Source organism: Lagenorhynchus albirostris, chromosome X, assembly GCF_949774975.1.
Source record: "Lagenorhynchus albirostris chromosome X, mLagAlb1.1, whole genome shotgun sequence".
In the NCBI taxonomy this organism is placed as follows: domain Eukaryota; kingdom Metazoa; phylum Chordata; class Mammalia; order Artiodactyla; family Delphinidae; genus Lagenorhynchus; species Lagenorhynchus albirostris.
Window position 1 is genome coordinate 12,699,773 of NC_083116.1, and position 26,576 is coordinate 12,726,348.

At 46.5% G+C, this 26,576-nt stretch overlaps 1 protein-coding gene across 3 annotated transcripts in view; it reads left to right on the forward strand.

Annotated features, from left to right (window-relative positions):
- The first annotated feature begins 1,347 nt into the window (after positions 1-1,347).
- FGF13 (fibroblast growth factor 13) overlaps positions 1,348-26,576 on the forward strand; it is a 524,033-nt gene continuing 498,804 nt past the window's right edge. For 2 of the 3 annotated variants that reach the window (XM_060136938.1, XM_060136942.1), the window contains exons 1-2: positions 1,348-1,637; positions 24,232-24,444. In XM_060136938.1, the coding sequence (XP_059992921.1) occupies positions 24,396-24,444 (49 nt within the window). In that variant the 5' untranslated portion in view covers positions 1,348-1,637; positions 24,232-24,395. Of the gene's footprint in view, positions 1,638-22,954; positions 23,072-24,231; positions 24,445-26,576 lie in introns of those variants that run through there. The other variant, XM_060136939.1, reaches the window with a different exon arrangement.

The window sequence follows — 26,576 nt, forward strand, 5'->3', positions numbered from 1 at the left end:
CATGCTCTTTTCTACCAAATCATGTAGCTCAGTGTTTTTCAAACAAATTTTATGATGACCAGCAGTGAGACACATTTTATGAAGTGATTGAGTACACATGTCCATAGGAGAGACAAAAGTTTCACAGAACAATATTCCCCATTACTGTGTGCAATCTATTCTATTCTATTAAACGCTATTCTTTTCTACTCTATTTATTTTATTTCTTTTCATTCTTAAATGCTGATCACAGCCCGCTAAATAGCTTTCGCTACTGTATAAGTGGGTCGTGGCCCACAGTTTGTAAAGCACTCACCTAGATGAACCTGGGAAAGGCAGTTAGCGCTCTCAGGATCCCAGAGAGCAGTCTTCTTTTTTCTTTAATTCTTTAGAAATTTATTTATTTATTATTTATTTATTTTTGGCTGTGTTGGGTCTTCGTTGCTGCGCACGGGCTTTTCTCTAGTTGCAGCGAGCAGGGGCTACTCTTCGTTGCGGTATGTGGGCTTCTCATTGCGGTGGCTTCTCTTGTGGAGCAGGGCTCTAGAGCGCACAGGCTCAGTAGTTGTGGCTCACGGGCTTAGTTGCTCCGTGGCATGTGGGATCTTCCCGGACCAGGGCTCGAACCCGTGTCCCCTGCATCGGCAGGCGGATTCTTAACCACTGCGCCACCAGGGAAGTCCCAGAGAGCTGTCTTCTTCTGAATTAACATCTCTGGCCAAGATTTGGATCCAAAATAAATGTTCGCCATGAATTATCTTCCCCATTAAAACTACCTGTGAGAACAATGAATGACAGCTGCAAAGTGACTAGACACCAGTCCTCATACTTTCACCCCTGGCCTGCCTTCTGGATGATGATATTCTTTTCTAGACCCTTCTAGCAACTCCAGGCCAAGATCCGGGTTTGGCCTGTAGGACCTGGCACGCACTTGGGAGTGCGAGTGCATGTGTGTGCGTGCATGGGAGAGAGGGAGAGAGAGTTCGTAGGAATTGGGGAGGAGAGGGGAAGGACTGCCAACTTCTCAGTTTTTCCCTCTGATGTCATCTACCTCTCAGGTTTCTGCCAGGTTGGAGGGGAATGCCCACTCCCCTGGGTGGTAACACTTTCCTCTCCAGAGGCTCCTCCTCTGGAGATGCCTGAGATGGTGAGGAACCAAAGCACCAGCAGTCGCCAGCTCTTAGCTCCACCTCCCTGGTTTGTTTCCTTCGCCTTGACAGAGCCTTGGTCCGGTAAGATGATCTGACCACAGCTGGTCTCCTACACTTAGAACAAGTTGGAGGCAAGAGAACTTGGGGAAGGAATTTGGTTTCACTAAAAATAGCTGCAGTATAGACCCTGTGACTTACCACTCCTCAGAACAGTCTGATATGCACCGCACGGGGTCCACTGACCCCGGCCATCACTTTGGACTATTTGCTTGTCCTGCCTGGAGCCCTTGAAACCACGAGGGGCTTAGGGAGCTGGGGGCGCTTTGGCTCAGATGCAGACTCTTGCAAATCTCAGACACGCATGGTGGTGATATGACCGAGAAGCTTCCTCCCCCCTGGAGCGCGTGACCGTCGGCACTAACAACAACAGGTCCCTTTAAGAGTTTGGTCCATGGTGGAATATCGCTTGTTCCTCACCACTGGGCCCACTGCATCTCCACTTCTAAGGTAGGTGAAACCAAACTCCTTGGGGGAAATGCTACTGGAACCGTGATCGTCTTGGGTAACCCCAGCCCAGGTTTCCTCAGCCTGGGTCAGGGAGGCAAATGTCAGGGCAGGACGTAGCTTAGGGATAAAAGTCTGAGTCCTTTCCTTGCACCCTCCTGCCCCAAAGCGAAGATATTAGCCAGCAGGAAAGCACCTCAGATGTTAAATTTAACCCTTTCTTAACATCTCTACTTAGATTTGCCTTTTTTTTTAGGTGCCTTGTCCTTCCTCTCCTGTTACTAACACTGAGAATTTGAACTTGGCTCAGGGCACTGGTTATCTGTGTTTGCCTTTTCTGCTGTACAGTGACAGAGTGACACAGAGCTGCCTAGAGCAGAGATTCCTGTAGTTCAGGCAGGCCCTGTGACAGAGGGAGTCCACCCCAGGTGCACAAAAGACTTGCTTGGATTCCCTTTCCTCCCTGCAATACCCCTGCCGGGACTCATCTCTGATTTCTAGTCCGTTTATAGCAATGGGCCTTGGGGAAGGAGTTGGAATTGAAGGGGAGCTGGAAAGTTCTGGGGGAGAGGTTAGGAGCCCTCTGAGAGAAAAAGAAGCTGCCTTGGCTGTGGGAAGGTTAAACGCTAACAATTTCTTGCTTTTAAGGTTAACTTTTGAGCATTCGCTGTGCAAAGTACTATGCCAGCATTCCAGCTTGCCAAATCAAGGTGTTTTCATGAAAACGAAGAGACACTTTAGTAACAGATATGCTTACTTTAAATGAAAACTACAATCTTAAAATATTACATGGCTGGAGGAAACAAATCTCTAGACTCAGAATCATCTGTGTGCATTTTGTAGAAGAATGGATTACTGACTGATACTTGAACATTATATCCCTACTTTTTTTTTCCTTTCACCCATCTTTGGGGTAGATGAGTGTCTAAATACCATAAACTTAAACTCTTAAACCTAGGGAATTCCCTGGCTGCCCAGTGGTTAGGACTCCGTGCTCTCACTGCCGAGGGCCCGGGGTCAGTCCCTGGTCGGGGAACTAGAATCCCACAAGCCACATAGGCCCAAACAACAAAACAAAAAAACTTAAACCTAGAGGAAAAATGTTGGAAGTCATCTTGTCTAATCCTTCTTATAGGAGCATGAGTTGGGTTGAGTGACGACCTGGTCTGTACCTAGAGTGTTGCTATTTCCATTTTGAAGCCGTGGTTCTATTGACACCACATCCTACTAGTGCTTTCTCCTTTCCGATAACACTTTAAGGTTCATTCATGTTGTTGCAAAGCTAGATGAAGCTAGAATGCTTTGAATTATTTTCCCCATGTTGCATTTGTGCGGCCACGTGGCGCCATTAATACCAGGCGCTGGTCTTACCACCCAAACGTGTTGTCACATTTTATTGAAAGTTGTCAGGGGTTTTGCATTCAAACTGGGTATTCGTTTTATTGAAACACTCTAGAGAAGGCGATTTGCTGGATGTTGCCTCTAAATAGCACACTTGTCTAGTACTTTGAACAAATGACTCCGCTAAGAAAAACTCCATGAACAAACAACTTTTCAGGAATGCATTTTTCAGTAAAGCAATGCTTCCCATACTCCATTTCATGAACCAATGCCAGGCTGGCTGCCCAGGAATCACCTGGAAAGATTGTTTAAAAATATAGTTTCTGGGCCACATCCCTGGAACTTCAGATTCAAAGGTCTGGGAATGGAGCCCCAGAACCTGGACTTTTAGCAAGCCATCCTGATGCATGGGCAGATTTGGGAAGCATTGTGAAAGTCAAAGTCCTCCTGTTTTTGTTCGTTTGTTTCTTTGTCCCACATCTCTTAATGATTCTCTGTTGCCTTCAGGAAAAGTTCATACTTCGTTTGGCATTCCCCAGGCCCTCCATGTTCTAGCCCTAACCCACCTTCCAATCTCATTCCTCATCTTTCCATTTTGCTTCCATGCCTGGGCACTTTACTAATGCCTTTGACTGCTGTGTCCTTCCTTACCTTTCTGCACACCCAAGTCTGCCCCATTTCTCGTGGTCTATCACAGAAACAGTATGGGTCTAGAACCAAAAAGCAATAGAAAGAGAGAAGCACTTAACAGAATGGAGGAGTAAGGGTGTCCAAAAATACATTCCTCCATGAAAGCAGGGAAAACACTGGGAAATTTGTCAAAATAAGCTTTTTTATAACTTCTTCTGGAAATTAACCAAAGGCTTCAAAAATCCATGAAGCATTTTATTTAAGAAAAATAGCTGGACCTTGATAAGAATAGAGGACTTTGTAGTGTTTTAACTTTCCCTATGTACATCCTCCTCTCCCCAAATCAGTGGCAGCCTTGAAAACCAGTAGCCTAGCAGCTACTAGAAGGAGAACAACAGAGCATCAAACTATGTGAGGCAAAAACTAATAGAACTGCCAAGAGAAATAGATAAATCTACTATCATAGTTGAAAACTTCAACAGCCCTCTTTCAGAAAAAGATAGATCCAACAGGCAGACAGTCAGTGAGAACAGAGTTGAACTGAACAATACCCATCAGTCAACTGGATATAAGTGACATCTATAGTCTACTTCATCTGACAACAGCAGAATACACCTTCTTCTCAAGCTACCATGGAACAGTCGCCAAGATAGACTGCAGTTTGGACCGTAACACACAACTTAACATCTAGACTTCAGCGTGCATAAGAAGGACTCCGAGGGCTTCTTTAAAAATACCAACTCCTGAGACTCACTTCTGGAGATTCTGATTCAGCAGGTCTGGAGTTCTCCTGTGCCTCAGAGGGTCTGATGCTGCCACGCTTTCAGAAACACTACATCTAGCTCAAATGTCATCTCTTTATGAAACCATTTCTCAAGGTGTTCGTGCTTCTCCACTCCCAAAGCATTTTGTTTATAGATCGTAATTTAATACTTCACTCTTTACCTTTTATTTGAATTATTCCTGTACATTATCATTTCTCTCACTCAACAAACATCCACTGAGTGCCTAATATAAAAGATATATCCTTCCTCAAGAACGCACGCTCCTTGGGAGGAGGGATCTCTGTCCATTTATCTGTGTAAACACCTTAGGCCTGAGTGTGCAGTGTCAGTGGAATCGTAAAGTTTAAATCACCTTGCGGTAGATGAAGCGAGGATAGAAGCTGTCCCAAGATAAAGCTTTATTTTCCCTAAGAAAGGTGAATGTGAGGCAGATCCTCTCTGTCTCTATGCCCAAAATCTGAGATTTATGCACCAGCAAGGGATCTGAGAAGCCTTCTGTGGTTGGGAAATCTCAGAGCACAATGATGACTGGATTCCAGGAAGTCTCTTGCCTTAGGTAGGATGGGAAAGCACCTGGCATTTCTAAATGCAGTAGTTCTGCCATAAGGGAGGGATGAACATAGTGCCAAGGGATGCAGAGGCGGGGCAGGAGACCTTGGGTGATGGAGATCTGCAGGGGCTTCACTTGGGGCAGACTTCCCTTCTGTGCCTCACCTGGTGTAGCAACTGCAGTTCCTCTAGAATCGTCCATTACTGAAATGCTGTGGCTCTTTAATTATTTGTAATTTACTTAAACACGTATATAATATATAATTATGTAAAAATGTACAACTCGCATTGCTAGCCTCATATGTGTCCTTCCATATTTCTGTTCTCATATAATTATATAAAACATGCATATGTACACATAGACACATGAATATATCTTTTTTGTTATAGATTATTTTACAAAAATTATGTCATGTTACTTAAACATTTCTGGATCTTATTCTTCTTACCATCTACTAGCTGTGTGACTTTAGGTTCTCTGGGCTTCAGTTTCCTCATTTGGAAAATGAGGATGATGATAGTACTTATCTCATGGGTTTATTATGAGGATTCATTGAGTTAAAATACATAAAGCACTTAAAATAGCGCTATATGTGAGTGTTTGCTATTAGCATCATTACTATTATTCTCATTCAACAAAACCTACAAGTCAACTGCAGTTGATTGGTTTCATTCTTTTTAATGGTTGCACAGAATTTTGTGATGGAGAACAATTTCTCTATCCACTTGACTTTTAGTGGACATTCACTTTGCTTCCATTTTTTTTTTTTTTTTTTTGGTCACTAAAAAGCAACATTGCAGGGCTTCCCTGGTGGCGCAATGGTTGAGAGTCCGCCTGCCGATGCAGGGGACACAGGTTTGTGCCCGGGTCCGGGAAGATCCCACATGCCGCGGAGCGGCTAGGCTCGTGAGCCATGGCCGCTGAGCCTGCGCGTCCGGAGCCTGTGCTCCGCAACGGGAGAGGCCACAACAGTGAGAGGCCCGCGTACTGCAAAAAAAAAAAAAAAAAAAAAAAAAAAAAAAAGCAACATTGCAATAAACACCTTTGTATATATACCCTTACCTGCACTTTTTTTCTTACTCTGGGACAGATTCCCAGGAATGAAATAGCTAAGTTGTTGAAGAGTGTATACATGTTGTTTTAAATTTCATTAAATGTTGCCATATTGCTTTCTAAAAAGCATGTAACAAAGGCACAGTTCCACCAGTAATGTACGGGTGTACACCTTTTCCTGCAATCCCACCAACAGTTGATCTTTCTGCTCTTCATAAGTTTTAACAGTCCTATGAAAAAGGTCGTCTCATTGTTATTTTAACTTGAGTTTCTCTGGCTATTCATGAGTCTGAGTGTCTTTTGAAAAACTTTTTGGCCATTTGGATTTGCTTCTTAGTGGCTCTTCATATCCTTTCCCTATTTTTTGAATGGGTTGTTTTTCCTTGTCAATTTCTAAGACCTCCTCCTATATTATTGCTATAAGCCCCACATCTATTCCCTGTGTGCAGCTCTGTTTCCAATTTCTTATTTTATTGATTTTAATTATTGGGCCTTGTGGCAAAATTTTGAAAAAATATATATAGTTAAATTTCTTTTATAACTTCTGGGTTCTAAAGATTGGTTAAGAGGGTTTTCCCACTCCTAGGTGGCGCGTGTATTTTACTAGATTTTCTTGTAGGACTTTTACTGCTTTTATATTAAAATATGTCTTTACCCAGAAACTACTGACTTGGGGCATAAAATAGAGGTCCAATTTTTTACTTTTCTGAATTAATAGCCAGTTACATCCTTATTGTTCACTAACAATCCATCTTTTTCCCATTAAAGTGAAATAATACTTTTGCCGTGTATTCACTGCTTGTATATGGGACTTAATTCTGCATTCTCTATTTCATTCCTCTGATCTAATTGCCTATTATTCCCATGCCACTACCATGTTTTGACTTGATTATGGTGACGTTAGGGTATATCTGATATCTGGTTAAGATATTTCTCTCTCATTATTCTTATTTTTCATGGCTATCCTAAGGTTTTTATTCTTCCATCTAAGTATTAAGATTATGTCTACAGATCTTCCTGATCTTATGATGAGGTTACATCTTCAAAAGTCCATCATAAGTTGAAAATATCCTAAGTCAAAAATGCATTCAATACACTTAACCTACAGAGCAACATAGCCTAGCCTACCTTAAACGTGCTCAGAGCAACTACATTAGCCTGCAGTTGGGCATAATCCTCTAACACAAAGCATATTTTAAAATAAAGTGTTGAATATCTCATGTAACTTATTGAATACTGTCCTGAAAATGGAAAACAGAATGGTTGTCTGGGTACAGAATGATTGTAAGGGTATCGGGTGATCGCGTGGCTGACGGGGAGCTGCTATGGCTGCCACTGGCCAGCATCACGAGAGAGTATCTGACCGCATATCACTAGCCCAGAAAAAGATCAAAATTCAAAATTCGAAGTATGGTTTCGTTATATCTGTATCTATATCTGTATCTATATCTATATATAAAGGCAAACACTTATTTAATATAAAGGTTCACAGATATACAACATATTCATATTATCAAAATTCATAAGCAAAATCACTATTTTTTTTCATGGAAAGACATTTTATTTTAAATAAGCAGTGTGTACATGTCAATCCCAAACTCCCAATCTATCCCTCCACCCCACCCCTCCCCTCTGGTAACTATAAGTTTGTTCTCTAAGTCTGTGAGTCTCTTTCTGTTATGTAAATAAGTTCATTTGTATAATTTTTTTAGATTCCGCCTATATGCGATATCATATGATATTTGTCTTTCTCTGTCTACCGAGTATATATTGGTTTTGCACCATTGTAAAATCGAAAACTCATAAGTCGAGGCATCATAAATGGGGGACCATCTGTAAAAATAAATTCCCTCTTTTTTCCTTGAAAAATTATGTTGGGAATTTAACTTGGGATTTTTAAAAGGGTACTGGTTTTGGGAGAATTGACATTTTATGATATAAAGTCTTATGATTCTTTAATTCATTCCCTTTTTCCAGATTTTATGTCCTTCAGTAAGCTATTGTAATTCTTCATACTGGCCTGACACTTTTTTTATTATATAGGTTTTTTCATTATTATGAACATGATTTTTCCCATTTTCATTTCTTGGTGTTGATTGCTTGAATAGAGAAACACTATTTGTTTTGTATAGTAACCTTGTATGCTCTACCATACCAAATTCTCTCAATAAGTCTCACAGATTTTATTAGAGTGTTTTGTTTGAGTAGCTGTACAAATATACCACTAGCAGACGAAGAAATAGACGCCTTTTCTGATATTTGTTAGTTCTTTCTCTCTTTTTATTCTGCCTTTTTTATAAGCTAGAATCTCCAAGGCAATGTTGAATAATAATGGGGGTAAGAGGCATTCTTGCCTACTTCTGAATTTTATTCAAGTAGGTCAGTGTTTTGCCATTTGGGATAATATTTGGCATCCATTTTTGGTAAACAATCTGTATTATTTTAAGAAATTTCCTTCTAATCCTATTTAACTTAGAAATGTGTTAGGAGAGCAGCTGAATTTTATCAGTTGACTTTTAAGCCTTTCTTGATATCATTATTCATAGTTTTCCTCTTTAATTTGCTGATGTAATGAGTTATGTTGATAGATTTGCTGATACTGAACCTCCTTTGCATTTCCAAATATAATCCTATATGTCAGTAATTCCTGTGAAACAAACCAGCCAAAACTGCAGTGGCTTCAAAACCAACAATCATTTCTTCCTGCTCATGTTTTCTTCAGGTTAGTTGGGGTCTGGTTGGTCTAGTCTGGGCTCAGCTGAGTGGCTCTGCTTGTTGCTGTAAGTCTGTTGGTCCGATGGGGCTGCTTTGCTTCAGGTTGTGGTGGTGGGAGCAGCTTTGCCCCAGGTGACTCTTATCCTCCTTGTGGGGCAAGCAGGCAGAAGCACAAGAAAGGAGGCGGCAATGCACAAGGCCTCTTGAGGCCTAGCCCGGGGAGCGGTACCCGTCTACTTCATTTTATTCACCCAAAGGCATTTGGCTGATCCCAAAGTTAAGGGGCAGGGAAATGTATACCACGTTGATGGCAGGAACTCCAAAATCACATGTAAAAACTCTTAGACACAAGGAAGGGTGAAGAATTATGGTCCTATGTAGCTATAATTTTACTTTGTTGAAAGATTGTTGGATTGTATTTGCTAATGTTGTATTCAAAATTTCAGCATCTACATTTTTTAAAGTATTTATTTATTTTCCTTTCTTTCTTTTTTTTTTGGCTGCGTCAGGTCTTAGTTGCGGCGCACAGGATCTTTGTTGAGGCATGCAGGATCTTTTTGTTACGGTGTGTGGTCTGCTTAGGTTTCTCTCTAGTTGTGGCGCGCAGGCTCCAGAGCACGTGGGCTCTGTAGTTTGTGGCATGCGAGCTCAATAACTGTGGCTCGCAGGCTTAGTTGCCTCGCAGCATGTGGGATCTTCCCCAACCAGGGATCGAACCCGCATCTCCTGCACTGGAAGGCAGATTCTCTACCACTGGACCACCAGGGAAGTCCCCAGCATCTACATTTTAAAAGTGAGTGTTTATGGATTTCTTTTTGGTTGCCTCCTTTGTAGATTTGAATATTAAATTTAGATTGGCTTCCTAAAAAAGAATTAAGGGGGTTCCCATTGACTTGCTCTGTAGATGACCCCAGCTTTCTCCACCGAAGAAACCAGTGGCCAACACACCCGCCATAAACCCCCTACAGATTTCACTAGGCTTTTGCCCCACAGCTATTTGCCTCTACTGACATTAGCCATCTGAGTCCCTCCCCACTCCCTTCACCCTGCTCCCACCCAAGCCCTGAATTTGCACAGGCAGCCAGCCCAGGCCTCTGTGGCTGCAAGAGTGCAAGGCGCAAACCTAGCCCCCCCACAGCTGACCCACACCACTGTGTGTGCTCTCAGGGCTAGACCCTCCAGCTGTGCACCTGCACACTGCGGGCCTGACACCCATCACCAGCCTTCATTGGCATGTGTGCATCTGTGGCAACATCCTATAGCTGTGGAAGTGCACACTGATAGCCAGGGCCTCTGCAGTTGCTTGTGGGCCTGGATCTGGCCCTGTGTCCTGTCACTGGCACCACTAGGCTCACCTGCAGCTAGACCCAGCATCTGTGCACTTGTACACCTCCAGCCTTTCTCCCAACACTGGTCTCCACTACCGTGCATCAAAAACAATAAGATACTTAGTAATAAATTTAACCAAAAAATCTATATACCCAAAGCTAAAAGACATTGATGAAAGAAACTGAAAAAGACACAAATAGAAAGATATCCTATGTTCATGGATCAGAGGAGTTAATATTACTAAAACGTCCATACTACCCAAAGCCCTCTATAGATTCATTGCTATCCCTATCAAAATTCCAATGGCACTTTTCACAGAAATAGAAAAAACAGTCCTGAAATTCATGTAGAACCACAAAAGACCCTGAATAGGCAAAGCAATCTTGAGAAAGAAGAAAGATGGAGGCCTCACTCGTCCTGATTTCAAACTATATTACAAAGCTATAGTAATCAAAACGTTGAGGTATTGAGATAAAACCAGACACATAGATCAACGAAACAGAATCAAGAGTCCACTAGAGAGACAAGAATACTCAATGGAGAATGGATAGTCTCTTCAATAAATGCTGTTGGGAAAACTGGATGCCCATATACAAAAGAATGAAATTGGACTTCTATCCTACACCACTCACAAATATTAACTTGCAATGGATTAAGGACTTAATTGTAAGACCTGAAACTGTAGAATTCAAAAAAGCTCCTAGACCTTGGTCATGACAATGATTGTTTGGATATGACACCGAAAACATAGGCAACAAAAGCAAAAATTAACAAGTGGAACCACATTAAACCAAGAAGCTTCTGCACAGAAAAAGAAGCAATCAAGAAAATGAAAAGGCAACCTACAGGATGGAAGAAAGTATTTCCAAACCATATATCTGATAAGCGATTAATATACAAAATCTATAAAAAACTCACAACTCAATAGCAAAAACACCCAAACAATTCAGTTAAAAAATAGGCAAAGCACCTGAATGGACATTTTCTCAAAGAAGACATACAAATGGCCGACAGGTACATGAGAAGGTACTCAGTGTCACTAATCATCAGGGAAATGCAAATCAAAACCAAAATGAGATATCACTTCACATTTGTGTGAATGGCTATCATCAAAAAGACAAGAGATAACCAATGCTGGTGAGGATGTAGAGAAAAGGGAACTCTGGTGCACTGTTAACAGAAATGTAAATTGGTATAGCCACTGTAGAAAACAGTATGGAAGCTCCTCAAAAAATTAAAAATAGAACTACCATATGATCCAGCAATTTGACTTCTGGGTATATATCTGAAGGAGAAGAAATTACTGTCTTGAAGTGATATCTGCATCCCCATATTCATTGCAGCATTATTCACAATAGGCAAGACATGGAAACAACCCAGGTGTTCATTGATGGAGGAATGGATAAAGAAGATGTGGTATATATACATAATGGAATATTATTCGGCCATGAAAAAGAAGGATATCCTGCCATTTGTGACAACATGGAAGAACCTTGATGGCATTATGCTAAGTGAAATAAGTAAGGTAGAGAAAGACAAATACTATGTGATCTCACTTGTATATGGAATCTAAAAACATTGAACTCATAGAAACAGAAGAATGGTGGTTGCCAGGGGCTGAGGGTTGATGGAAATGGTTAGATGTTGGTCAAAGAGTACAAACTTTCAGTTATAAGATGAAGAAGTTCCAGGGATCTAATATATAGCATGTGGAGACTACAGTTAACAATAAGGTACTGAATATTTTAAAGTTTCTATGAGACTAGAGCTTTAATGTTCTTACTATAACAACAGCAACAACAATAAAATAGTAATTATGTGAGGTGAAAGCTGGGTTGACTAACCTTATTTGGGTAAACATTTCAGAATATATGTGTATCAAATCATAACATTGTACATCTTAAACTTACATATTGTTGGGGAGTTCCCTGGCAGTCCAGTGGTTAGGACTCAGTGCTTTCACTGCTGAGGGCCCGGGTTCAATCCCTGGTCAGGGAACTAAGATCCCACAAGCCAAATGGCCAAAAAAAAAAAAAAAAAAGAAAAACACCCAAAAAACAAAAAAACTTACACAATGTTATGTGTCAATTATATCTCAATAAAGCTGGGGACGAAAAATAATTAAAGAGCTTTCCTTCTATTTTATGGCCTGAAGTAGTTTAAATAATATTAAAATCACTTGTTTTTAAAAAAAGTTGAATTAAAACAGCTGAACCACTCTGTTATGATGACATTTTCAGTGGTAGATATTTATTCACTTTTTCAATCTCTTTTTTGATAATTGACCTATTCAACACTTCTTGTTGGGTTAATTTTGGTTTCTGAAAAATCATCCCTTTTGTCTAAATTTTCAAATTTGCTGCGGTAGAGTTTAATGTAGTGTCATTTTATAATTATTTAAATCTTTTATGTATACTTTTCCATTTCCAGTGTTGTCAATGTTTATTCTCCCTTTTTCCTTAATGAGACTTGCAAGAAGGTTATCTGTTTTATATGTCTTTTCAAAGAACAAGTTTTGACTATCTCATTAATTCCATCTTTTTTGTTGTTAAAGCCTTTTCCTAGTTCTTTTTAGTTTAATTTCTGGTTCTTTCCCACATATCTTAAGACGAATACTAAGTTCTTTTATCTTTGTTCATTAATACTGAAGACATTTAAGAATATAATTTTTTTTCTGAGAAAGGCAGTTTACTGTGCCAAGTAGGTTTTATTTTTACTTTTTTATTATTATTTATTTTATTTATTTTTGGCTGCATTGGGTCTTCGTTGCTGCGCGCGGGCTTTCTCTAGTTGTGGTGAGTGGGGGCTACTCTTCGTTGCGGTGCATGGGCTTCTCATCGCGGTGGCTTCTCTTGTTGCAGAGCATGGGCTCTATGCACGCGGGCTCAGTAGTTGTGGTGCACGGGCTCTAGAGCACAGGCTCTGTAGTTGTGGAGCATGGGCTTAGTTGCTCTGCGGCATGTGGGATCTTCCCGGACCAGGGATTGAACCCACGTCCCCTGCATCGGCAGATGGACTCTCAACCACTGTGCCACCAGGGAAGCCCCAAGTAGGTTTTAGAATAGTGTTCTTTTAAATTGCTTTCTAGATAGTTTGTAATCTCACTTTTGATCCAGTGGTGTTCTAGGGGTATATTTCTTAATTTCCAAACAGTTATTCTTTGCATCTTTTAAATTATTTAAATCTTATAGCTGTTATGCTCAGCAAATCTCTTTTCTATTATCTTTTAAAAATATTACTGCCTTTCCTCTGTCTCTTCCCTCTTCTTCTAGAAGACTTCTTATTCTTCAGGGTCTACAAGTCTCTTACATTTTCCTTCATGATTCCCTGTCTAGGTATTTTCGACTTTGTGCTCTGCGATTCTTCTTTTACTTTCTCTTCCAGGTCACAATTTTGGGTCTCAGCAGTGATCATCCTTTCCTTCAGTTCATCTACTGAACTGTATAGTTGGGGAATCACATTTTGTAGTTCCAGAAAGCCTCTTTTTAGGCTGCACTTGAATCTCTGTGTAAGTGCCTTTTTTTTAAAAATTAATTTTTATTGGAGTATAGTTGCTTTACAATGCTGTGTTAGTTTCTGCTGTGCAGCAAAGTGAGTCAGTTATACATATACATATATACACTCTTTTTAAGATTTTCTTCCCATTTAGGTCACCACAGAGCATTGAGCAGAGCTCCCTGTGCTCTACAGTAGGTTCTCATTAGTTATTTATTTTATACATAGTAGTGTATATATGTCAATCCCAATCTCCCAACTCACCCTACCCCCTCTTCCCCCCTTGGTAACCGTAAGTTTGTTCTCTACATCTGTGACTCTATTTCCTATTTTGTTGTTATAGCTGTCGTGGTTGTTCAAGTTGGCATTTGTTATCCCCCAGTCAGTTTATTTCTTTAGACATACATTGCTTCATCAACCTTCCACTGGGTGCTGGATGCACAGAGATGGTTATAAAGGATTTTGTTGTTGGCCCATAGCAGTCAGCTCACGGTGGAAGGGGTCTCTGAGAGCTCCGCAGAGGCTAGGAGGCCCTCAAGTGGTGGGAAACTAAGTACCTGAAGGAAGCCGCCCTCTTCCTAGGTCTCCTCGCAGAGTGCCTCTCTGCTCCTTTACTTCATTCTTTCTTGACCCGTAGGAGACCTAGGAGACGGGCAATACAGATCTGATACTGTTTCCCGATCTCCTGGTCTCCTTGGGCCGGGCCTTTCTGGTGCTGCATCCCCACCTTTGCTCAGCTCTCAAGGGAGAAGGTGCGACAACACTTCTTTCTGCTGAGACTCCCACAATGCCTAGGGCTTCGCTCACATCCGAGTTTTCTCCACAGACCTCAGTAGCTTTTTGGCTGAGGAGAGGCAGGGAGCCTGGAGTTGAGGATGGAAACAACCCATGCTTGGGTCACCATCTTCCCAGAATCTTCTGTGGTTTCTAAAGAGAAAGAAGAAAGGCTTTTAGATGACTGGACCTTAGTTACATCACTTCCAGGGAGTCGCTCTTTAATAACACAGGGCTGGTGATGAGGCTCAGGGTGGAACCTATATCAGTTTGGGCGCAGTCGTGAAAATAGAACTACTGAAATATTGCAGGAAGAAGAGATCTGTCTATCTATCTAACCATATCTATGTATATATTTATAAAAAGTGGGAGTAGCTAGGAGAGTGAAGGTCCACAAGGTTTACGCCAGAGGCTCAAATGTCTCTAACTGTTACTGAGTCCAAGCTCGCTCTGCTCACCGCACGACAGGCCAATAAATCGGAGACGAGGTGTTGAGGCAAGGAAGACGACTTTATTCGGAAAGCCGGCAGACGGAGGAGATGGCAGACTAATGTCTCAAAATAACCATCTTATCAGGGTCTGGATGCCAGTTTCTTTTATAGATTCAGAGAGGGAAGTAAAGTAAGTAAAAAGGCAAAATAGAGAGGGAGAGGTGGTGAGGAAGTGAAGTAAAAAGGGCCATCAGTCTTGCAAAACATTTCCTGGAATGACCAGCCTCTGTGAGGGGGTGTGTTAATTTCAGCCATCCACAGGTGGGCAGGGTCAGATCCTCTCCCTGTGAGCTGAACAGAGGCACTTTAGTTGGACATTCAGGCAGAGGGGCAGGGTTCCCTGAGGCAGGCCGTTATGTGTGATTATAATAACAAGAGCAACAAAAAGCAAAGGTTAAAGTCAAAGAAACAGATCCAACATGGGAGTCCGATTTAGCTCTTCCCTGTTACATAATGACTCCAACTTGAAGCATTGGAGGGGGTGAGGAAGTCAGAACTCACTGGAATTCTGAGAAGTCACCAGGTCTCGCTGAAAAAGGTGACCCGGAAGGGGAAGCTCATAGAGAGATGTGTGACGTCACACCGTCTTGAATGTCGCAGCGTCCCGAGAACAGTGACTTCTGCTTCATTCCCACCTTCCAGGTCTGTTTCTCTCAGTGGCAAAGTCTAAGCTGGAATCACACAACGGAGGGCCTTCTGGGTAACCTGGTTCCTGGCCTTGGTCAGGAGTGGCAGTGGTACCTGAGCTGACCACAGACAGTCGAGCTCAGTACCCCAGCAGGAAGACCAAAGAGGCGCAGGGTAGGACTGTGGCTGTGGCGGAGTGGCCTCTGGAGAGACTTCTGCCTTTGGCCCCAGTGTGTAGCTCTCTTGAGCGCATGCTTTGACGTGGCTCTCAGAGACGTCCTCTCCACTAACACCAAAGCCACAGCATCACTCACTCACTGGTCATGGATTCTTCCAGAATCCTGTGGCCCAGTGCCAAGACTGGTAGGTGAGCCTTCTTGACTATGTCAGCATCTGGCAGTGCAAACTGCTTAGGGTTTTGCAACGGAAAGACCTACGTTCAAATCCCTCTACTGCTGTCCGCTACCCGGGCAGGTAAATCGCTCTTTCTCAGCCCTTTTCATTATTTGTAAATGAAAGGTGACAATATCTAACTTTTAGGACAGTTAGAAGTATGAAATGACAATTTCTATAAAGCACCATCTATTAATTGCCTCTCCAGTTCTGGGTCATTAGTCTTGCTGCCTTGACAATGCTTCTAGTGTTTGCCTATGGGGAAGAAAAATGATGCTGTTGCTTCATTCATTCCGTAGTAAGTGGGGACCCTCAGAGGGGCTCCTCTTTTGCTGGCTGAGTGGCAGGGAGGCAGATCTCCTATCACTGATCTGAGATACTCTCTCCAGAAGCAGACCACAGTAAATCCTGACCTTTCAGGCTGGGTGATATAGGGAAAAGGGAGGCTTTATGTAACAGAGTGAATAAATATGGAGAAAAAAGTAATAGGGAACAGTCATGCTAGACCCCGCAAGTGGGAGAGGGGATGAGAACATGGAAAGGAAAATACCACTGGAGGCTGCACTGGCAGAAGTGGAACAGAGGAGAATAAAGAATCGCAGGAGTGGGAAACCGAGTATGGCGAGTCCCTTAGAGAAGAACACAGCCGCAGACTGGCAGCTACAGCTCTACCAACAACAGTGTGATGGTTACCGTCACCCCAGCTATGTGCCGGGTGCAAATCCATTCTGTGCCCAGTAAAATCACACCAACTGGGTTACAGGTACAAGTGTCTCATCACATCATTAGAAACCCAGCTCGGAATTTCTTGACCATCTGCAAGTTATTCCTCTTTTCCTAAAATGTAACTGTTATAGACAGTAGCAGCTGGGTATCCGGGCTCTGTGGGCAGGTATAAATCCAAGCGCCAAACCCTGACGCTCCAAAGAGGGTTCCAAGCAACTTGGAGGCAAAAGGCACTAGCAACACAGTGATGGTCACTTAAATCACCAGAAGAAGAGGAAGTTTCTCAGAATCTCTCTTTACCAAAAGCCTGGGCCGTCAGACAGTGTTGGAGAGAAAGAGAGAGGAGTCACAGGCTGGCATCTCTGAAAGCAGATGGAGTTTGTGCTGGAAGATTCTCATTAGGGATCAACACCTGTAAAAGGAAGAGGGAGGAGGTGGGATCGGGCAGAGGGAGGAGTTGAACTGTGATGCAGGCGCATCAAAGCCTCGGCCCATCAGGTGGGGAGCTGTGGCGTGAGTGCCCTCTGCCAGAGAGCCTGCATTGAGCGCAGATGGCCAGGCCTCGTTCACTGGGATGTGGGCCGCCCCAGGAAGGACATGACTTCCGGTGAGGTCAGGGTTCTGCAGCTGAGGCAGACCCTGAAGGAGCTGACCTCCAGAGGCTGCCCCCTGACAGGCCCCTGACAGCTGTCTACCATGTGGGGGGTGGGTATGGACAGAAAACGAATGAAAGCCAATTCAGCCCTGAGATCTCTGTTCTTGCTCTAATGCTTGGCTTTATTTATTTAAAAAAATTTTTTTGCCCGTGCCCTGCGGCATGTGGGATCTTATTTCCCCGACCAGGGATTGAACCTGTGCCCCCTGCATTGGAAGTGTGCAGTCTTAACCACTGGGCCGCCAGGGAAGTCCCTGCTTGGCTTTATTTTTAAATAAAGAGAAGTTTTAGAGCCACTAATTATTTTCTAACATTTACAAAATATGCAGTGTCGCAGAGTAGAAAGAGCAGGGTCTTTGGAAACGGGAGATCCTACCCGAGTCTCATTCCTGGGTGTATCCGTTTACTACAATCTTGGGGAAGTTGTTTCACCTCTCTGAGCTTCTTTTCTCCTCTGGAAAATGGAGCTAATAATAGTCACTAATTCAGAGGGTTGCTGTGAGTATAAAATGGCATAATCTGGATAACGATTTAGTGCGGAGCAGGAAAGCCAGTAGATTAAATAAATGCTGTTACAAGGATGAGACTATGTCCTGCGCCTTTGATGTGCCAGGCGCTGTGTAAACCGTGGAGTGGGCATGGGGGCAGTTCGTCTTAGGAGCGTTTAACCCAGTCCTTGTCACCTTGGAGTTTACAGTCTCATTGAGGATTCAAGATAAGGGCAAATGGGAGTGTGCTAACCAAGCCCGCTACAGCCAAGAATTTTGTAAGACATAATCTTTTTCCGCCTGACATGTTCTCTGTTAGCATTGCAGTGTATCCAGTAGCATGGAGGGAAGAGCAGCGTCTGAAAATCCTCTCTGGCCCACCTTGGCCAGAGTCTTTTGGGTGTTATTTACTGGGAGAGACGATGGCTAGGTCCTCTGTTTCAGGTGTAGAGAACATCAGGAACATGCCGTTAGGAAAAGGCCACCTTTGATGACCCCTTCCTCTTGACACAGGAGATTCTGAAGGCTGTGGACTGATAGGGACTCTGGGTGGGGAGCTGATGCTGCCTAGTGATGGTCCTTGTTTGGGAGAATCCTTGAACAAGTTCTAGCTCATTGTTTCCTCCTTCACTAGAGAAGAAAGTGACAGAACATTTAAAGATGCTCACTCCTGACAGGCATGCCAACATTGCATTACAATGGTCTAAATGTTCAAGTTCAAGGGAGGCAGAAGAATCACTTATATGTTTGGTATAGATTGGAAAGATCTTAGTGTTAGGCTGTTTTCAGATAAATCGTGGACATCTCTCTGTCTTACAACTTTTCCCTGCTCTCAGTTCTACTCACAGTTCTGTGGGGCAGGAATTTGGACAGGGCGCAGCAAAGTTGGCTCTTTTCTACTCCATGAATTCTGGAGCCTTGCAGCTGAATGGATGGGCGCTGGCTGGATGGCTTGACCGTGGTCATGTTCTGGACCCTCGTTCCTGCCGTGAGCTGGGTTTCTCGGCTCTTCACGTGGTCTCTCTGCATAGCCTGCCTGGGCTTCCTCGCAACATGGGTGTCAAGGTGTCTGCCTTCTTATGTGGTGGTTGGCTTCCGCCAGAAAGAAAGTGGAGCTGCCAGGTCTCCTAAAGTTTGGCCGGGAACGGGCACAGCATCACTTCGGCCACATTCTTTTGGTAAGAACAAGCCACAGGGCCGGCCTGGATTTAAGAGGACATTACCTCTAGAGGGTGGAGTGGCATATGCATACAGGATGAGGAGAAATTGTTGGTCACTATTCCAGTTACGATTTCTGCACAACTTATTACCCTAAAATGTAGCACCTAAAAGCATCCATTTAATTCTGCTCCTAATATTATGGGTCAGGAGTTAGAGAAGGGTGCCACTGAGTAGTTCTCCACTGAGGGGTCTTTCACAAGGTTGAGGTCAGATGTCACCTGGAGCTGCAGTCATTTGATGGTTTGGCTGTCGTCTGGGAGCTCAGCTAGCACTGTCAGCTGAAGAGCCTAGATGTCACGTCTCCACCATGGTGGTCTGAGGGTAAGCTGACATCATGCCGGCTGGCTTTCCGCAGAGCAAACGTCCTAAGAGGGCCAGGCAGAAGCTGCATGGCCTTTGCTAACCTATCCTAAAACGAATAGAGCATCACTTCCACCAGTGAAGCGGTTACAGGCCACCCAGAATCAAGGGGAGGAGTCAGTACCCACCTCGCAATGGCCAGGCCACAGTCACCATCTTTGGAGATTACTTTACCCAACTCTTTTTTAAAAAAAAATTTTATTGGAGTGTAGTTGATTTACAATGTTGTGTTAGTTTCAGGTGTACAATAAAGTGAATCAGTTATACACATACATATTTCCACTCTTGTTTTTAGATTCTTTTCCCATATGGGCCATTACAGAGTACTGAGTAGAGTTCCCTGTGCTACACAGTAGGGTCTTATTATATTTTACCCAACTCTTACGTCACAGAAATCCACCAACTCGCCTATGATGCTGCTAGAAAGCAATGTTAAGTCATGACATAGATAAACACTGTAGAGTTTGCATCAGAAATGAGTCCTTTCAGAGCTCTAGCATTTGGATCTCAAAATTCAAAGTGCTGAGATGTGAGCTTAAAAATCAAAGGGACTTCCAACTCCCAGATCTTGGTCCCTTGGGCCTTGCTTTATCTCAGGTATCCTGGCTGGAAGTGTAGCTTTTGCCAGGCTGCCTCCTTCTGAACCAGCTTTCTGCTGTGAAGTGCTTTCACAAATGAAAACCACGTTTGGTCCAGTGAGAAGCAGTCTTGTCACTGAAACGTCTAATTTGGTGGTTTCTGATGACAATGGCTCTACACTCAGACAGTTCAAACCTGACAGGAAGAAGCCCTAAGTGTATCTGTCCTCCACGACCCCACTCACCCTACCCTTACCCTCCCACGCAGACAATGGAACCGAGTGGCATCTTGCCCAGAAGCATTGCTCAGAGCTGCTGGAGGATGAGCAAACCTGGAATCCAGAGGCTGGTGTCTTGGGACATTTGGGGACTGGCATGAAACAGACACCAGGGAGATGATAGGGCCAAGAGGATGAGACTCTCAGTAGCTTTCCCACTTTCCTACCAAAGACTCAAGCTCAGCTCCTCCCTCCGGAAAACAACCAGGCCCTCTTTAGGGGCATGGCCCTGCAGCCTTTTGTTTTGGAATATTGCCTTAATTCCAGGACTGAGTTACCTGACTATACAGGGTAATCCCTGTGCCCCATGTTGTGTCAGATGAATGGAGTTCTCTCTCGTAGGAGGGACAGAGACAGGACAGAAGGGACCATTTTACTATAGTGACAAGGCAGGGAGGAGTGAAGGGATCAGATAGCACCAATTGCTAGAGTGAAAGTGAAGGAGCTTCCACCCCAGTGGGATGGGGCAGAAGGATCTGGGAGGGGCAGAGAAGTGCTACAGTCTAAGCCCGGGCTTCACTGAGATGCTTCCACACTGAGTCCATTTGGTGGTGGGGAAAAGACCACCCTCTGAATACCCTATCTCAGAGGTCAGATCTTCCTGTGGCCGATCATCCGAAATTACAAGGCGCTCAGGGGCTGAACACACTGGAGCGTGCCTTTTTTGAGCCAGCACCAACGACATTTTGTTCATATTCTCACAGGGCTTGGAGAAAGGGAAGGCCTCCATGCCTTTCATGAAAGAGGCTGCCCGTGACCCCCCTAGCAGGGTCTTCAGAAGCTTTGTTTAGAGGAGATTGCTTGTCCTGGTCCTTGAATATTCATGATTCTTGGTCTCTGGCATGAATGCCTTTATGACGTCATTGATTTGCCCCCATATGAACACACATCACTATATTGTTCTTGCATGAAATGTCTAGTTTCTTTAGCTTCTGATTATTTCTTTGGCAGAGTGGTTTATGGTGAAGAAACATGCTTTATCTTTTTGCGTTCATGGACAGGCAGACTCCACTAATACTCCCAAGCAGACATCTCTTCAACTCACCTCAATCATATTAACTAACCTAGGTTTAGTCGTATGTTAACTATTATTGTCCTTCAAGGAACAGGGTTGATATCTGGCTTCCAGCTGGAAGTTAACTGTGCCGGAGGTGCCAGAGGTGATAGGGCTTGCGGGATGAGGGAGTCTTCTCTGTGCAGAAAACTTCCCTGGAAATCTTAGTGTGTCAGGAAAGCTGAGATACTCAGGATGGACACCATGCTTAATAACCCCCAAGACAGAGACTGACCCTTTTCCCAAAAGAGGGTCTTGTTGCTTACTGGAGTTATGTAGACAAAGCAAATGTTATGTGTACAGAAGAGAGGAGTGTGTGTGTGTGTGTGTGTGTGTGTGTGTGTGTGTGTGTGTGTGTGTGTGTGTTTGAATGTGCTGAGTTAAGGGAGTTTAAAAAGACTGAGGGGTTCAAGATTGGCAGATAGGTTCAGTGAAAATGTGCTTCCCCCCTCTTTTTAACAGGCTGATAGGAGTGTTGAGAGACCATGTGGTCTAATAGAAGAGCACGGAAAAGACAGACCCACCTGGTTTCCTATCCTGGCTCTCCTAGTTTTTTATCCAGGCTCCACCACTACGAGCTGTGTGACCTCTGGGCAAGTTACTTAACCTCTCTGAGCCTCAGTTTCCTCATTTGTAAAATGGAAATAACACTTCCTAGGACTGCTGTGAAGATGAAATAAGATAATGATGTAAAGCATTCAGCACACTGTTTGGCACAGGGTAGGTGCTAAATCCATAGTAACTGATTATTATTGGGTGTAAACTGAGGACTCTTTCCCCTTTTCCCCTTCATCTTTCCTCTAAACCCACCCAAGTTTCCACCCCTTTTGAATTCCGGTCATTTGAAGAGAAATTCTTTCTTTCCCAGAGTACTGATACTAATGATCTAAACTTGGGTTGGATAATCACATTGTGTCATCAACCTCCAGATTATTAGATATTATTTACAAGAAAAATAGGCCTGGAGTTCCTCCCAGACCAAGGACAGAGGCTGCAAATTGAATTTAGAGGGTTGCCAACCTTTAGACCCGGGCTGGAGGCAGGGGCAGCCCACTCTCCTGGTCTTGAAAGCCACAGCAGGCTCTTGTAATTGAGTCACCGCCTGGGATTCAGTAGGACTAATCCATCTATATAATTTCTTCGCCTGGTTTAATGCCATTAACGAAACCGAATTAAGGAGCGGGTGGAGTTGGGTGGGACAAGGGGAAACGGATTTTCTTCATGGGAGTCGCTGCTGCGTCTCCACCGCCAGGCTGGAGCCTATGTTCTGATTAATGGACCGCCCTGAGGACCAAGTCCTGACAGCAGCGACCCCAGTCCCTCAACAGAGCGCCGGGCTTCCGGGTATCCGCGCGCCGAGAAAGGGCCATCGCGGAAAGGGTTTCCCAGGATGTTTCAGGGCCACCCTGTCCCCCCTTCCCTTTCCCAGGCTCTCTCTTCTTCCCCATCCAACCCTCTCTTGTACAATTTCTGAGCAGTTTTCCTTTTAGTTCAAATCTTCAGGGACGTTCCCTGTTTTGTCACTAGCGTGCCCCAGGCGACGTGTCGATCCCTTAATCCCTCTCCAGCACTCGCCCCCAGTCCCAGCTTACTCCGTTTGTCTGGGGTTGGCCATCCCGGGTGGTGGGCACTCTGCGCCTAGTTTGCCAGCCAGAGCGACCAGCCCTAGGAGGAGGGGCCTGCGTGCGGGGGGTGGGGGTGGGGTGGGAGGTGGCAGCCGCCGCGGTCAGTTTCACTCTCTGCCCTACTGACACCCAGATCCCAGCGCGCCCTTCTCGCGGAGAGTCCGGCTGTCTCAACTTGGGCAGCTGGCCGGAGGCGAGGAGTCGCCGACTCCCGGACTGAGATTCCACCGCTCGGTGCAGGCACTTGCCAACAGCGGAGTCCCCAAAGTGTAGGTGGCGACCATCGCGGGCCCAGGCAGCGCTGCGGGGAAGGCGGGCGCCGGGATCAGAGGGGGTAACGGGAGCGGGGCGGGGGGACGGGGGGCGCCGGGCTTCGATCTCGGCGGCCGACAGTGCGAGTCCGCTCCGGCGGCGTTCGCGGGCCCTGCCTGACCCCGGAGGGGCCGGGGGACGCCAGGCTGACACGCTCGCCCGCACTCCTCTGGGCTCGCCTGGGTTTTGCCACCCGGCGGCTGACGTCGGCGCGCCCCTGCCGAGCTCTCCTTTTACTACAGCCCGCCGGCGGCTTTGTGCCGGCCCCGCCCCCCGCCGGCCCCCGCCCCCCGCGTGCCCACACCTTGTCGTTTATATAGAATGCGCCGCCGTGCCGAATCGCGGCTCTCCGGGACCCGAGAGTTCTTTGGAAGGAGAGCGTAAGCGAGGGAGCGGGCGAGCTCCTAGGGGGTGTGGGTGTAGGGAGACAGAGAGAACAGGTAAGGGCCGTCGCGTCCCGCTCCTCCGCCCGCCAGCAGCTCGGGACCCCCCTTTGGCAAAATGATAGGAACCTGAAAATTGGTTCAATAGAAAGAAAGAGGCGACCCTCCCCTCTCGATTCTCCGCGGGCGAGGAGCTGCGCGGCTCTGCGGTGTAACAGGCTCACACGTTGCTCATCACATGTTCAAACATTTCCCTTTCGGGGAGGCTCGTCATTTTTAAGTGAATATTTGCGTCTTTGTTTTCATTTTTTTTAACCTTCCTCGCCGTTTTATTTTGATGGAGTTGGCGGCCCGCAGCGGATGGGGAGAGGCGGGGGAAGCGGCCCGCCGGCGCGCGGGCAGCCCACCCAGGCAACTCCCCTCGCGGCCCGCGCCGGCCCGGCGAGCGGCCGGCGCGGAGCCCCGGGAGGCCGGCGGCCGAGCCAGGGAGTCCCAGCCGCACCTCTCGGCGGCCCCGGGGGTGGCGAGCGCGGCTCTCCGCGGGCGGGCGGGGGTGGGCAGGAGCGGCGGGCGCGGGGCGCGGAGGGAGCGCCGCGCCGCTTTGTCTCTGCACTTCTGGAGCCAGGCGAGCGGCTCCTCCCGCGGCCGGCCGCTCGGGCTCGCGGCGGCGGCGGCGGCGACGGCGGCAGCGGCTCCTCCTTCACCCCTCTCCTTTCCTCCCCACTCTCCCGTAGGCAGCGGCGGCGGCGGCAGCGCTGGGGGAAAGCGGCTTCTGCCCGGAGCCACACCGAGGGGAGCTCGCGGTCGTGACTTGCCACCCTAAGCACTCTCCCAAGTCCGGCCCACTCGGCGAGGACTTCCGTCTCCTGGCCGAACCTTGTCAAGCAAGCTGGGATCTATGAGTGGAAAGGTGACCAAACCCAAAGAGGAGAAAGATGCTTCTAAGGGTAAGCCCGCCCGCCGAGTCCGCCAGCTTCCCTTCCCTTGGTTTCCCTCGCCCACTCGCGTGCGCGCCGCCCTCCGGCGGCTCCCGGCCTCCCTCCCGGAGCCTAAGCTGCCCGTGACCTCTGCGACCCCGGCGAGAAAGGCGGGGGCCGGGCCGCTGGGGGCCCTGGGTTTGCACCACTTTCCCTCCTTCCTCGTGGAATTGTCGCCCCGCGAGTGCCTCCAGCCTCTTCGCTCCCCCTCTGGACGCACCGGGGTGGCGCTGCGGGCAGACGAAGCTGCTGCAGCCGCGAGCGCCGGGAACAGCGCTGCCTCTCACCGGCCGGCCCCCTCTCCGTGCGAGTGCCTGTGTGTGCGTGTGCGCGAGTGTGCATATGTGTGCTGCGCGGGTGCAACATGGTGACATACTCAGGAATCTGCCCCACTCTTAGAACCCAAGCTCGAATCCACCTTCAACCCCCCCTCTCCCCGCCCCCAATGCAAACAAAGAGCCTGGCCGACACGCACAACCCCTCCCCCCACGCTCCTTTCCCTCTCACGCCCTCCGCTCCCCAACTCTCTACGTCCCCTCCCCAGAAGGCAGGAGCTTGCAACCTTCCACACGCCGCGTGCAAAAGTGAGCGATCCCGGTGCCCCGGCGCCGCCCGCGCTGCGCGTCGGCAGCGCAGCCTCGTCGAGCCCCGGGAGAACAAAGGCTCTTGTCCCCTTGGTACCATTGCCCAGCAGAAGCGGGTCCCCGCGGGAGGGGAGAGTCCCCTCCCTCCACTCTGGGGGGTTTAGCCACCTGGCCCGCGGCGCCCGGCCGCCGGTCCCCCGAAGAGCGCTTCTTGGCCTCGGGCCTCCCACCGGCGGGCTGGGGAGGCGCAGCGGAGCAGGGCTCAGGCCCGGGAGAACTCGGGAGAAGGAAGGGGCGTCCCCCCGACCCCCACCAGTCCTAGCCGTGGCCTTGCTGAGGACCCGGCTTAGCTCCGGAATGTAAGCTGGAGACAGCATCCTTGGAGACCCGGGTGCAGAGAGGCACAGAAGAGGGGGTGTGGTAGAGCCGTGGGGAAACGGCAGGTGCCTTAGGTGCAAGTGTCCGGAATGGCCACAGAGCGGACGCCGGAGTGGGCTGGACCGGCCCGGAGGGCCCCAGGCATGCTGAGCTGCAGCGACCCACGCCGGGTCCACGCTGCTGCAGCAGAAGTGGGGCTGCAGTGGGGGGAGCCCCAGCCTTCGTTCACGGGGCCCCGATTCCTCCTTGAGCCCTGGGGCTCCCTTCCCTCCCACTCCTTTCCCTCTTCCTTTTTCTCATCTCCTCCTTCTCGCCTCTCCCCATCTCTCAAGAGCTTTCTTTCCCGGGAGATTCTAGGGCAGCGTCAGCCCTCCCCCGCGGAAAGTTGTCAAAGTCTTCAGCTCAGGGCCTTTATCCTTGTTTCTAAATGGAGCCGGTTCTCTTCCAACTAGGCGAAGCGCCGACGAGAGGCTCCAGAAGTTTGTGGGGCGTTTAGATCTGCTGTACTAAGGGTCAGTGTTGCCATCGGCTCAAGGCTAGAGGTCACTCCCTTCGGACCCACTGATACCCGCAGGCTGTTTGAGGCGCACAGATTAATTGAAACGGTCACCCGGAAAGTAGAACTCCTGCTACACATTTCCAGAGCTTTCCTAATTGTTGTGCGTTTTAAACAGGCATTCGTATGATAAGAGAAAGTGACTTCCGGGTCGTTAGAAGGTTTTGTTTTCCGTTGAGGGCCCAGACAGGTGAATACAATTGAAGATGGTGGCACCAAATTGACCTAGGCAAGTGATTCCCCTTCTGCATCTGGGAGTATTTCAAGTTTGTTTCTGGAACTCTGGTCCCTGATTTCCATCAGGTGGTTACCTAAGGCTTATTTCAGGCTACCTTTGGGAGGACCCTGAAACCAAATTCATTCACAGAAAATGAGATGCTGTTCTAGGAATATAATTTGTAATTGTCCAGAACGGAGTAACAAGTCTGGAAACATTAGGACAAGTTTCTGTCACTTGAGAATGAAAATTTTTACTAGGCGTATGTCATAACATTTTCTTACGTTGACTCACGACATTTGAAACCGAATACCTCTCTGTATGAATTGTGTAATTAGCATTTGGAATTATGGTTGTAATTAGAATA